This window comes from Zea mays, unplaced genomic scaffold, assembly GCF_902167145.1.
Source record: "Zea mays cultivar B73 unplaced genomic scaffold, Zm-B73-REFERENCE-NAM-5.0 scaffold_221, whole genome shotgun sequence".
Taxonomy (NCBI): Eukaryota; Viridiplantae; Streptophyta; class Magnoliopsida; order Poales; family Poaceae; genus Zea; species Zea mays.
This window is the reverse complement of record NW_023366840.1, coordinates 60,297-73,929: the sequence shown is the minus strand read 5'-3', so window position 1 is coordinate 73,929 and position 13,633 is coordinate 60,297. Positions and strand designations below refer to the sequence as shown.

Here is a 13,633-nt window from a genome sequence, read left to right as displayed (position 1 = left end):
ATCAGTAACCGATGAAAGTTAGTAAAAAGCCGATGAACTACCATCATCTATTGTCATGGCCAATGAAAGTTAGGCTTAATTTTTATCGGCTAAGCAGCCGTCAATAAAACTAGTTAATTTGCATTTGTTGTCCTAAAGCCGATAAAAATTAACAAAGCCAACCAAATTCTCTGGTTTTAGTAGTGGAAGGTCATATTTTGCAAAGAACATCATCTCAAGTGGTAAATGTAGTGGTGAAAGATGTTATTTATAAAATATAACAAGTAACTAGAGATGTTAGATCTAATAAATGACATTGATTTAATATGTACACCAAACTCCCATATACACCAGATATGTTCTCATAAAAACAAGCCTCGCAAGCATATGGAACTTAGACACAAGCTCAATGCCCACAGCAAATACCAAAACAACAGCAGTACAAAACTATTCGAGTCTCGACTCTCGGCTTGGGTGACACAAATTAAACAACCAGCGGACTGCAGTCAACTAGTTAACACCGAGCCCCAATTCGCCTCTTAGTTTCCTTCCCCGCCATGTGTAGCACTGTAACACCAAATAACCTAGTTCGGCTGCTAACATGGATATGCACAACATTTTCTACAGATCTGTAAGACTGCTTTCACCTTCAGCAAATGCTGTACGCCTCACTGCTGCTGCTCCACTGGGACAGCACATGGACGCACACCGACCAAACTAGCCTATTTCGATTTTTTAGTATGTAACCGTCCAACTCAAATAAAATCCTGTCAAGTCCGCTCACTTGAAGCTGAAGGTGGCTGACTTTGTTCTTTTGGCTTCGCCCATTTTGTAGGAGGGCCACATAAACTCAAAAGGACCTGAAAGATTTCGGTGAAGTTCTTTTACGGGATTCTGCAGAAACAATTAAGATATGCCAGACGAATTATCTAAATCCTAACCGGTAGGAAGATAAGCCCATGCAGGAATCCAATGATGACAAGTGCCAAATACATTTGGAAGTAATAAACCTGTAGTCATATGGATATGATAAATATGCAATTCAAGCTAATATGTAGCTGGAAGTTTAGGCTCAATGTGGATTCAGAAGTAGGTACCACGAAAACTTCAGATTTCGCAAAACGTAGGACAATAACTCCCACAAGTTTGGTCAAGGTGATTCCACTGAAAAAGCCAAAAAGTGTGTCAGACTATGATAATAAATGTATTTTATCATATTCATTCCGTAGCAACGCACAGATATATACCTAGTGTTATACTCAAGTGCATATATAGCAAGCCCCAGTTGATGACAGTTTTTAAGTCTTTTGTAAGATTAAGATTCTTGCACAAAACAGTCAACTTTTAACATCTAAGGGTTGTTGTACAAAACAATTGCCCATGCACATGAAAATTCAATCAACCAAGGATAAGTTGTAAAATCAATTAGGCCCCGTTTGTTTTGTTGGAATTGAATTCCATTTTAATAATTATAATTTAGACAAAACTAATTAAGCTCATATATTTATATATGTAATATATTTGTATATTATCCTAAATCATATGAGAGAGATAGTTATATACTATATTTATATTATAGCAAAGCAATTAGAAGAGTGTGTTATAAGTTGTACATCGGAAAAATAGCATGTAAATCTATAGAATCAATTTCCATCTCTCGCCCCATAAATTTGAGATAGGCTTATATGATAACTTTGGAAAGTGGTGGAATGTCACATTCTAAAAAAAATAGCCTATTCCATTAGTAAGATTTCAGTTCCTCAAAATGAAAGAAAACAAACGGGACCTTAAAGTATTCCACCGATTAAAGCTTAATCTTCTTCCTGTTTCTTATTTCCTTAGGAGAATGCAATCTCTAACCTGAATACAGACGCACCCATCGTGGATAGAGCCTGCCTTGCACGAGTTTCTTTGTCCCCAGTGCCAATCTATAAAACAATAAGAGAAACTAAGTGTTAAGTCATGGTGTGTGTGCTGTGGAAAAGAACAACCCACAGACACTTAAGGTAAATATATTTTGTTTAGAAGTACATTTGTAATTGTATCAGAACCAAGCAGCTATGCAGTTCTGTTTGAATGGATTGTGTAGCATTAGAATTATCCTGTTCCTTGCTATGGGAACTTATGCAGACTGTACACAAAGTCACAAAATATATTTAATTAAAATGCAAATACTGCTCGACAGGTTTCATGACAAGTGAAATTATGTGAAACAAAGTACAGAGGAAATGGACTGAAAAGTGTGGCATCTTCATGCCAAACCTTTTAGATTCTTCAAATGCAGTACGAAGATGTTAGGGTTAGAACTTTCCAATGATCACATAACTCAGCAAAAATCAAAGAATTGGGACTGATATTTCCAAATGTACAATGAACCTACCATAAAGGCATGCGTGATATGAACACAGAACTCGACAGCAATTCCTATCGACATAACAAGGTTTACAACAGAAATTGCATTGAGCTGAATACCAAGGATGGCCATCACCCCCTGCCAACAATTTCAGGACAAAAAGGAAAATAAAAATTAGAGTAAACGGTAATTTAGCATTGCAAGAGATGGAATGAATATCATTACTAGGGGCGTAAAATTGTACTGTAGTTCCCTATCATCATATAAACTAAGGTTATAAAGGTTATATATATACTTCCTCCGTTCCAACTTATATTTTGTTTGACTTTTTTATCCTAAGTTTGACAGGCTCATCTTATACCTCATTATATTAAGAAGAAAAAGAAACCAGAGTCTAAAGGAAGGCCCAATGCAAAAGACCCCTCACGGGGGCCAGAAACACGCATATAAGAAGGAATCCATCTAGGAAAACAAAAAAACCCCACACTGCCAGGAAAGCCCCTAGGAAAGAATCCATCTAGGAAAACAATACTGTGATATTGTTTAGCATATAATATACTTTAAGTATGTCTTTAAATTTTCTGTTTTTTCAAAAAAAATTGAATAAGATGAGACGGTCAAACTTGGCACAAAAAAGTCAAACAAATTATAAATTGGGACGGAGGGATAATTATATACAAAAATACCTAGGAGCGCAGTACATGCCAGTAATGGCAGGTGATGAAAAGGGACACTTTTCTAGATTCAATCATAAAGGTTGCATTTTTATATTTCAGTGACAGAAAATTGTCAATTCGGTGATAATATTGGGTGCTTGGATGCTTTGGAAACATAGGAATGCTATAGTTTTTGATAGGAAGTGTCCTTGTATGTAGTCGGCTCTCCGCTTCTCATAAAGGTTGTTTTTGGTATCTTGCAGGAGTTGATAACCAACAAGCTCTAGGTCAAGTTCAGGGTCTAGGACAGAGGTCAGCTATAGGGCTTGTTTTGTTTTGGCAACCCTCTACTGGGTCCGGGTAGAGGGTGAAGTCTGTTTCGGACTCTCTTCTCTTCTTAATACAATGATATACATCTCGCTTGCGTATTCGAGATAAAAAAATATATTTCAGCATGATTATTACAAGTTGTAGCATAGCTAGGTAACACATCCACAGGCTTCACCAATGGGTGAGTCCTATAATTTAGGAGGTTTGTTTAATAGCATACTTCAAATCTGGTATGTACATTATAAACTCACTAGGAGTAAATAATTAAGCTACACAGTTCTCAAATGTATTCAAACTCCAAGAGTATGCATTCTTAAAAGAACATCAAACATACCATCATATCCAAGACTATCATTGCTAGCACAGTTAAAATTATTGCTGAAGCCCATAAACTGAAACCAAGAGAAGATAATGAATGTAAGGATATAATAAATAGAGTACAAATTGGAAATAGCTGGCACTAGGATTATGAATGGACTCAGCTGACCTGCTGGTAACTATGAAGCAAACAACAAAAATGGTACCTGCAATTTTTTTGCACAATGATCATGATCAGATTAAATGTATTATAGGCGTGCATATTATTGGGCCTGGACCTGGGCCGTGTGTCGATATTTTCAACCCGTCGGCTCCTACCTTCGGTACCTACTCCAATCTCATCGTGTGTGGTGCCCCCATTGCAACTGCGGGGGGATGTTAGACTGTGTGTGTGAGTGTATGTGGGCCGGCACCACTGTTGGGCTGCCGGCCCATTAGGGTTAGGGTTTCCTGTGTCTCTATATATTGTAGTCCCCCTCTATGCAATACATAAAACAGTTCACTCTTCAACATGGTATCAGAGGATTAGGTTTAGGGTTTTCCAGCGGACGCCTCCCACCCCACAGGCTTCCCCGCCGCCGTCCCCGAGAGGCTCCTCCCTCCCGGGGCGGCACCTACCCACCCGCGCCTGCTGCCTCCCCTGACGGCGGCCGTTCGCGCTCGGCGTCCGCGGCCTTCCTACGCGCCGCCGCCCCTGCGCGCAGCGCCCGCCTCTCCCCTCCCGCCGGCGGCTCCCCTTCCCCAGGCCGCACTCGCGCTGGGCCGCGCCTGGCCGGAGGCCACGGGTCTGCGCCAGGGCCTGCGCCATGGCTGCGCCCGAGCCCGCTTGGAGACGCGGCGACTGAGCGCAGCGGCGCCGGCGGCGGGCCAGATTCCGGAGGGCGCACGCGCGGGCTGGGTGCACGCTCGCCTGCCGCGACCTCCCATCTCCATCTTCCCCCAAGGTTTGGAGCTCCCATGGCGCCCAGCTTCCTCCGGCTCTGCTCGACCACGCTAGGCCCTAAGCCGAGCTCCTGTTCTCCGTCCATGGCGTCTCCCCTGCGAGCTCCTCCCTCAACGTCGGCCTTCCCCCTGCTCTTCCCAGCCCTTGGCCAGGGAGCGCCCAGGTCCGGCGACCTCCCAACTCCATGGACGCAGGGACCTCCTTCCTCCTCCATCCAGCGCCCCCTCCTATCTCCCAGCCGCTGGACCTCCCCGCGGCCGCCCCTTCCCTGCAGCCCGGCGTCGTGGCCGCCCCTCCCCTCATGCCGGCCAGCCCCTCCCCTTCCCTGGCTGCACGCATGCCGCCTCACTGGCCGTGGGCACCCCCCCTTCCCCGGCCTCCCAAGCCGCGCCACCGGATCTGCGCGCCCCTGTGTCTGCGTCGCTAGATCCGCGAGCATGCGAGCGCGCGCCGACGTTCTCTCCCTAGTGTCGATCACCTCGACCAGCAGCACCAAGTAGCGCCACCCTTCGAACTTCTCCCGTCACAGTGCAGTCAACACCCCTTGCCAGGTCCGACGCAAGCCCCTGCCCGGCTGGACCCGCCCCGCCGCCCACCCCTTCATCGCCTTCGTTGGATCCGTCGCTGCCGCGGCCTTCCCGGTCGGATCCCCGTTGCTGCGACCATCCCGGCTCGATCCGCCGTCCCTTTGGCCGGATCGCGTCTTCCCGGCTAGATCCGTCGCTGCCGTGGCCTTCCCGGCCGGATCCGTCGTTCCCTTTCTATTCTACCGCGGGTGCGGACACCCTGACCGGCGCAGACGCGTGCGCTGCCGCCGGCCTCCCTGGCGGGGATCCTCGACGACCGGACGACCGACGAAGCAAAAAGGTCCTTGGCCTGCTGGTGCTCTTTTGTTGCGTCGCCCCGCCGATCGTTGACGCTCGAACGTCGACCCCTCCCGAAGATCAGGCTTCTGCTAGGTGTCTCCCGACAGCGACCACCTCGACTTCGGCTACCTCGGCATCTAGGGGCTATCGTCTTCTTGCAGCACACAACGGTCTCTAGTCTCTACTCCAGCCTCAACTTTCGCACCATCACGACGCTGCGACTGCGGGGGGATTTCAACCCGTCGGCTCCTACCTTCGGCATCTACTCCAGTCTCATCGTGTGTGGTGCCCCCGTTGCGACTGCGGGGGGATGTTAGACTGTGTGTGTGAGTGTATGTGGGTCGGCACCACTGTTAGGCTGCCGGCCCATTAGGGTTAGGGTTTCCTGTGTCTCTATATATTGTAGTCCTCCTCTATGCAATACATAAAACAGTTCACTCTTCAACATATATGACCATATCTAGCCGGCCAGCCTTAGCTGTGATTGGATTAGGATTAGGATTAGGGAGGTAATCATATCTGGTTCTGTTTCTACAAACAGATGAATTCCTCCCTATACATATTACATGTACATGGTTCCAACCCAATCAATCCAACAAGCATTGCTGCTTTCAAAACGCAATAAATTTCTTACCACTTCATTATATGATTATGTCTAGCAGGTAATTCAAAATTAAGAAAATATGTGGAGCAAAAAACCATGTGGAATAAAATATTTACCCCTTTTTTGTAGTGTTGATGTATTACTTTCGTTTTCATCTAGGCTATAAATGGAGTGGAAACTTGTTGTTTAGTGAAGAACTGAAGAAAATATATAGCATTCATTTGTTCAAAAGTAACACTGTAAGAAAGATTCAGCTAGAAGCCTAGCTGGATGGGACAGCTTCGGCCAGAACATTGTGCAACTGTTCATAACCTGACTGGGACCTCTCTCTCCAGGTCCGCCAAAGCTGGGTAAGGAACTCACTAGTTTCTTCAAGAAACATAACAGGAAGTTTCATAAATACTGTCTGAACGACTAACAAGTAGCAATCAATTCAATGGAAGCTCACTCTAGTACTCTACCAATACCAGTGCAATGGATCATAAAACCAGTTCTATCAACTGGCACTCAACAACCCTTCTGTGCAATCTGATAAACTAATTCGAGTAAACAATCATATGACAGTCTAGCAGGAACGATCTATGCTGTGTATTTATATTAGGATACTAATTGAATATATTAGCTCTCTTTTATATCAATAGTTATACTGGGTGAAAATTCATGAATCAGGATAACTGTGTAACAAATACTCCTATGTCATAAGACAAAACTAAATAAATTAACAAATAGCGGATTTAGTTACTTACCAAGGCAAACACATATGTTCATGATAGCTGTCTTCCACACGCTCAGGTATTGCTCAAAAAATATATAGAACACGGAATATGGGAAAATTTTCATCTGCGTGAATAAGATATACCAGAGGGTTGTTAGAAAGCACAACTTAAAAAATTCTCAGAAGCAACCCTTGTGAAATACTCCCCCAGTTCCAAATTACAGATCACTTTAGCTTTGCCCTAATTACAACTTCTCTAACAGTGACCAAGAATTTAGAAAAACAATATTAACAACTACAAGTTCAAATAAATTCATTATCTTTTTTTAATATGCAAAGGAGTTGTGTATCATTATATTAAGAAGAGAGAAAAAGTCCGATACAATCTACATCCCCTACCCGAGATAAAATAGGGGACAAACTTACATCTCTTTTAGCTCATACTTATAGAATATACTAGTCAGTTGCCCGTGCTTTGCTACGGTTACCACTTTTTGTTCTTATCCCCACAATATAAGGCGTGTTCTCCCTATGCATACGTATATCGATGCAGTGGTATAGAGAAAATTAAATATATTTCTTGATCTTTGAACCAGAGGTGATTACACCTTATACACTGGGACGAAGGGGGTATCTTTTTTTCGAATACGCAGGAGGGCTGCGTATCATTGAATTAAAATAGAGTAAAAAAGGCCTGAGGTCCGGGACAAACAGAACACACACAAAACAAAAACACACACTCACATCCACAAAATCACACACAACACAGACACATACAACACACTAACACCCCAGTCTTTCAATAGGCTTCAAGACTTTACTTTATCCAGGGTTGAAAAGAGAGCGCAGGTTCCTGGCTCCAGCAGCAACCCATAATCTCATCTCGTCCTTAAATCCGTCTTCTAAGGTAGAAAGGCAGGGTCGAGCACCATCAAAAACACACCTGTTTCGCTGCTTCCAAATACTCCAAGCCCCAAGGATTACCATACTATTAAACCCCTTTCTTTTGCTCTTAGGAATCCTAGATGAAGTCTTTCTCCACCATTCAGCAAAGTCTAAATCTCTTCTTTTAGGACCCACAGAAGAGAGATCAATTGGAGTAAAGATACTATGCCAAAACTGCCTTGTGAAGACGCAATTAGATAAAATATGCTACACAGTTTCGTCCTCTTGGTCACATAAAACACAATTTTCAGGATGATCAAGCCCTCTTTTTTTGAGTCTGTCAGCTGTCCAACATTTATTGTTTATGGCCAGCCAAACAAAAACCTTATACTTAGGGGCTGCCCAGCTCTTCCAAATTCTTTTTCAGGGCTCAAAGGATTCCGCTCCAATGAAAAAAGCTCTATAGGCAGATTTGGAGGTATACAGTCCATTGCTGCTAAAAAATCCACACATGTTGATCATTTGAATTTTGAAGCTGAAAAGAATCAATTACCTCCCATAATTGTAAATATTGTTCAATCTCAGCCAGAGAGAGATTCCTCTGGATATCATGAACCTAGAAGTGAGAGGTAAGGGCCTGCTGCACAGTCCTTACATCTTTAAATTTCTTCGGAACTGCAGCAGCAATAAGGGGAGCTATATCCATAATAGAATACCCATGAATCCACTTATCTTTGCAAAAGAAAGTTGAAATACCATTACCAATAGTGGTAGACACTGCAACCTGAAATAAAGCACGGGCCTGGGATGATATTTTAAGATCCAGGCCACCCCAAGGCTTAGAAGGAGCAGTTTTTTGTAGCCAAAGCCATCGCAATTGTAGGGCCCAGTTCATCTTTTGGAGATTAGGAATTCCAAGACCCCCCCAAATCAAGAGGCCGAGTGATTTTATCCTAAGATACAAGGCAGTTACCTCCTCTAGCCTCCTTTCTTCCTTTCCATAAGAAGTTCCGTTGAATTTTATCAATGGCTTTTATAACCCATTTAGGAGCATTAAGAGCAGTAAATAAGTAAACTGGGATGGTAGAGAGTACAGATTTGATAAGAGTGATTCTCCCCGCAAGATTTAAAAGTTCAGCCTTCCATCCTGGAAGCATGGCAGCAATTTTCTCTATCCAGTGAGCGAGGTCTTTAGCACTAAGTTTTTTGCTGCTCAGAGGGAGACCAAGATAGGTTGTGGGAAAGTTTTTTTAGGCACACCCCAAGGTCTGAACAGCCAACACAGTTCTCTCAGAATTGCACTGAACTGGGTAGGAGAAACTTTTTTGCAAGTTAGTTTGAAGACCTGTGGCAACACCAAAACACCTCAAAATTTCTCTGACCACCACTAAGTCCCGAGAAACTGGTTTTACAAAAACAGCAACATCATCTGCGAACATTGAAACCCTTTGGCTAATGCTTCTGCCAGCAAGGGGATGTAATAATCCACACTCATCTGCCCTGATGAATAGACTATTAAGAACATCCATGACTAAGATGAATAAAAAGGGAGACAGAGGATCGCCTTGTCTCAACCCACGCTTGAGTTTTATAGGCTGTCCAGGCACTCCATTAACAAGAACTTGAGTGGAAGAAGTCCATAGTAAGTTCAAAATCAGATCGCACCAAACCTGTCCAAAACCCAAATGTCGAAGAATTTCCAGAAGAAATGCCCAATGCACTGAGTCAAAGGCCTTTTTAATGTCTAGCTTCAAGAAAATAGCAGGGATTTTCTTATGGTGCAGCATCTTGACAGTTTGACTGACCATAATAAAGTTATCATGAATACATCTACCCCGAATGAAGGCACTTTGATTTGTGCTAACCATTTTATCCAGTTTAGGAGCTAATCTGTTAGCCAGGATTTTAGTGATAAGTTTAGCAAAGCTGTGAACTAGGCTGATTGGTCTAAAATCTCCCGGAAGAATAGCCTCAACATGTTTTGGAATGAGAGTAATATATGCTAGGCCTTCCAGGGGATCCTTGTTGGAGAATTAAGATTGCAGCCAGTAGGTCCCATTTGATTATATCCCAACAGCATTTATAAAAGCGCCCTGTGAAACCGTCAGGTCCAGGGGCTTTATCATTAGGAAGACTTAAAATAGCACAATTAATTTCCTCCAAAGATATGGGATTATCAAAATGCGAGAGCTCCAAATTGCCTTTGTGAAAATTAGCAAGGTTAAGACTAAAATTTCGCTCAAACACTTTACCAATCAGATCCTTATAAAACTAAAACATAACCTGCTGTTTAGCCTCTTGAGAAGAAACAATGTTCTCGTCAACCATCAGTGTATGAATAAAGTTCTTCTTTTTCCTGAACCTGGCTTGCGCATGAAAGAAAGTCGTATTTGCATCTCCTGTTTTGATAAAGTTCACTCAAACACTAAGTTCAATGTGGTTTGGTGGTTAACCCCAAATTTCTGGAGTAGGGGGGGTGTGGGTTCGAGTGCACGCTCTGCACTATTTTTTTGCGCGGTGTGGTGGGCGGGCCTAGTGTGTCAGCGCGGAGGGTGAAGTCGTGGTAGTACCAGGTGCCCACATTAGGTTCTTAATAGAAGACATGGCCCATATCGACCAGATATGTAGACCTAGCTTACACCAGGCCCATGACCAAGGGCTTGCAGCCTGTGAAACATTAGAGATGGCGTTCCTCCTCAAAGCACCTAAGAGCAACTTGCACACAAGGCCTAGCCTCATCAAATACAATTGCATTTCTATGCTTCGTAGCACCATGGCCCTAAAATTACTAGTGTGTTGACCCCTTTTCTAATCGGCTTTGTCAAACGCTTAGTTGAGCGCTTCCACCAATCGACGAAGCTGTAGGTCGACTGATTAGGTGCTCTAGAAGCTAGCCCAAGGTTGGAGAAAACTCTGAACTAGAATTCTCTGGTGAAGACACAACTAGTAAGAATTGTTTTGCACATCTTCCTCCTGATCATAGAGCACACAATGCTCCAGATGAGGAAGGCCCCTTTTTGCCACCGATTTCGAGAAGCCAACCAAAAATTTGCACTTAGGAGGAGCCCAAGATTTCCAGATCTGTCTCTAGTGTTCAAAGCTAATAGAACCTTACAAGAACATCAAAAAGCCAACTTAGAGGTGTATTTTCCATTACTTGAGAATATCCAAAAGTGTCGGTCTTCTTGAGTGGAGAGCTTAGCTTCATGTAAGCCACCACAGAGTTGAAATAATTCATAGTAGCCAACCAATGACAGGTTCCCTTGGATATCATTAGTCCAACTACGATCGACCAAACCTTGATCAACTGTTTGCATCTTCTTTAGCCTGGAAGGAACTATCTCAGATATCGTCGGAGCAATGTCAGCAAGACTACCTTCCATAAACCATCTATCGGTCCAGGATAAGATGTGTTGACCATTTCCCACAGAAGTTGTAACAGCCATGGAAAAGATAGCTATAGCGTTTTTATGTGGCAGAATTTCAAGTCCAGACCACTCCTTAGAAGCTTCAATCTTACTCAACCAAAGCCATCTGATCTGCAAAGCCCAACTCATGCGTTCAAGATCCAAAATGCCAAGACCATCCAGCTCAAGGGGGCTCTAGACTTTATGTTAGTGGGCTAGAAACCCTAACCCTAACTAGGGTAGGGAGAGATATGTTTATAATATAGTTGTTGGGCCTAAGCCCATTCCACAGGAAACACCCCATTACAGTACAAGGCCACAAATAACTCTAACACCCCCCGTAGTCGAAACTCTAGCCACGACAGATGTTGAGACTGGACCGAAACTCCTCAAACACCGATGTAGGGAGGCCCTTGGTGAAGATGTCGACGAACCGAGAAGTGGTCGGGACATGGAGAACCCGCACATCACCGACACGCTCTTGGACGAAGTGGAGATCGAGCTCGACATGCTTCGTGCACTGATGTTGTACGGGGTTGGTGGAGAGGTACATGGCACTGATGTTGTCAAAGTAGACAAGGGCGCTCCGCGTCAGCGGACTGTCCAGCTCCTGGAGGAGCTGACGAAGCCACGCCGCCTCGGCGACGCCGTTAGCCACAACGCGGTACTCAACCCCGGCGCTAGAGCGGGAGACGACAGGCTGCCGCTTCAAGGACCAGGAGATGAGGCTGTCGTCGTGGAACACAGCGAAACCGAAGGTGGACCGACGCGTGTCAGGATAGCCGACCTAGTCGGCATCGGTGTAGACAACGAGGTCGGTGGTAGTAGACCGTCGAAGGAGGAGGCCGAACTCGGTGGTGCCCCAGAGGTATCGCGGGATCCGCTTCATAGCGGTGAGATGTGGCTCCCGTGGGGCGTGCATATTGAGGCACACCTGCTGGACGACGTAGGTGATGTCGGGGCGAGTGAAGACGAGGTACTGCAGGGCCCCGGCGAGACTCCAATAGCTGGTCGGATCAGCTATCGGAGGGCCATCATCGGAGGAGACCTTGCCCTAAGTGTCCACCGGAGTCGTGTAGGGCTTACAATCAGCCATGCCAGTGCGCTCGAAGTTATTGATGGTGTACTGGCGCTGGTGGAGGAACAGGCCCTAGGGCCGGTGCTCGGCGGTGATCCCTAGGAAGTGGTGTAGCTCACCCAGATCCTTCATCGCGAACTCCTGATGGAGAGAGGAGATGATGCGCCGTATTAGGTTGGGAGAGGAGGTCGTGAGGACTATGTCGTCGACGTAGAGGAGGTATGCAGTATCCAGACTGTGGCGAAAGACGAACAAGGAGGTGTCCGTCTTGGCCTCGATGAAGCCCTGTGAAATCAAGAAGGTGGCAAAGCGATTGTACCAAGCTCGGGGCGCCTGCTTGAGGTCGTAGAGGGACCAATTGAGCTTGCAGACCATGTCGTGGTGCGTCGGGTCCACAAAGCCGACCGACTGAGTGCAATACACCGTCTCCGTCAGAGTGCCATGGAGGAAGGCATTCTTGACGGCAAGCTGATTTACTGGACAAGCTCGTAAGAGAGCCAGAGTCAGAACAGTCCGGATGGTACCAGGTGTTAGAATCCCGTTTAGGGTTTGGGTTCTCCCCATGTATTTACTCTCACCTCTGTGTAATGGGCCAGGCCTAGTTAACTCATGTCAATTAAATACATAACCCAACCCCAAGTTAGGGTTAGGATTTCCCACATGGCATAGAGCCATTTTTTTCCTCCCTCCCCTCTCCAGCCGCTGCCGGCTGCCCTTTCCTCTCCAGCCGCCGCCGGCTCCTCCCTCTGTGCAGCCGCCGCCGGCCCGATCCCTCACTGTGGCCGGGTCAGTCCCCGAGTGCCTCCCATCCTACGACATCGGTTCTCCTGACTACCGTGCGTCATTATATTAAGAAGGAAAAGAGGGTCCAAAAAAGAATAGAACAAGCACAAGAGAGAAGGCCTCCTCACTGTGGCCAAAAGCGATAATGCAGGAACCGATCCATCATAGCTCTATTAATGTTGTCATTGTTCTTATCCTCTGAGGCAAGAATTAGGTTGAAGTGCCATCATGAATTTGGTGAATCCTCATGAATTTGGTGAATCCAACTGTTGGGGCGAAGGCAAAGCCGTCACCCTCCGCTCGAAGTCTTCGCTGCAGCAGCTGAGCTAACGGAGACAAAACAGGCAGGGACACCCTTCGCATGTACCGCACCAGACGAAGACTGGCGACGAAGGGCATCCCACAGTGCAGCCTCGTCCAGCTCAGAGGCCCACGTGTGATCCGGCCCATCGTTACGGGCCCCGCGTGGCCGCCGTGCTATACGGGCCTAATTTGTAAAGACATCCCTGTAATTACGGTCTGTAACCCCGCTTTATGGGAATATTCTGGGGATAATCTAGGTAGCTGAGGGCACATGCGTCCTTAGCTCAAGGCGCTGCGCGCTCAGGTACCTATAAATACCCCTGCACAGTGCCGTGAGAGGCCAGATTAACAGAGCTTTTGCCATCTAGCGCGTGTGCCCTGTTGACACCACTGTTCACCCTTGTTGGATCCCC

At 45.6% G+C, this 13,633-nt stretch overlaps 1 protein-coding gene across 1 annotated transcript in view; it reads right to left on the bottom strand.

The window, feature by feature from the left end:
- Positions 1-270: 270 nt before the first annotated feature.
- LOC118474113 (NPC intracellular cholesterol transporter 1-like) overlaps positions 271-13,633 on the bottom strand; it is a 33,399-nt gene continuing 20,036 nt past the window's right edge. The window contains exons 9-16 of the mRNA XM_035963701.1: positions 6,796-6,889; positions 3,806-3,842; positions 3,653-3,710; positions 2,360-2,470; positions 1,840-1,907; positions 1,077-1,143; positions 921-989; positions 271-839 (exon numbers count right to left, since the gene is read on the bottom strand). Coding sequence (XP_035819594.1) covers positions 750-839; positions 921-989; positions 1,077-1,143; positions 1,840-1,907; positions 2,360-2,470; positions 3,653-3,710; positions 3,806-3,842; positions 6,796-6,889 — 594 coding nt within the window. The 3' untranslated portion in view covers positions 271-749. The remainder of the gene's footprint in view (positions 840-920; positions 990-1,076; positions 1,144-1,839; positions 1,908-2,359; positions 2,471-3,652; positions 3,711-3,805; positions 3,843-6,795; positions 6,890-13,633) is intronic.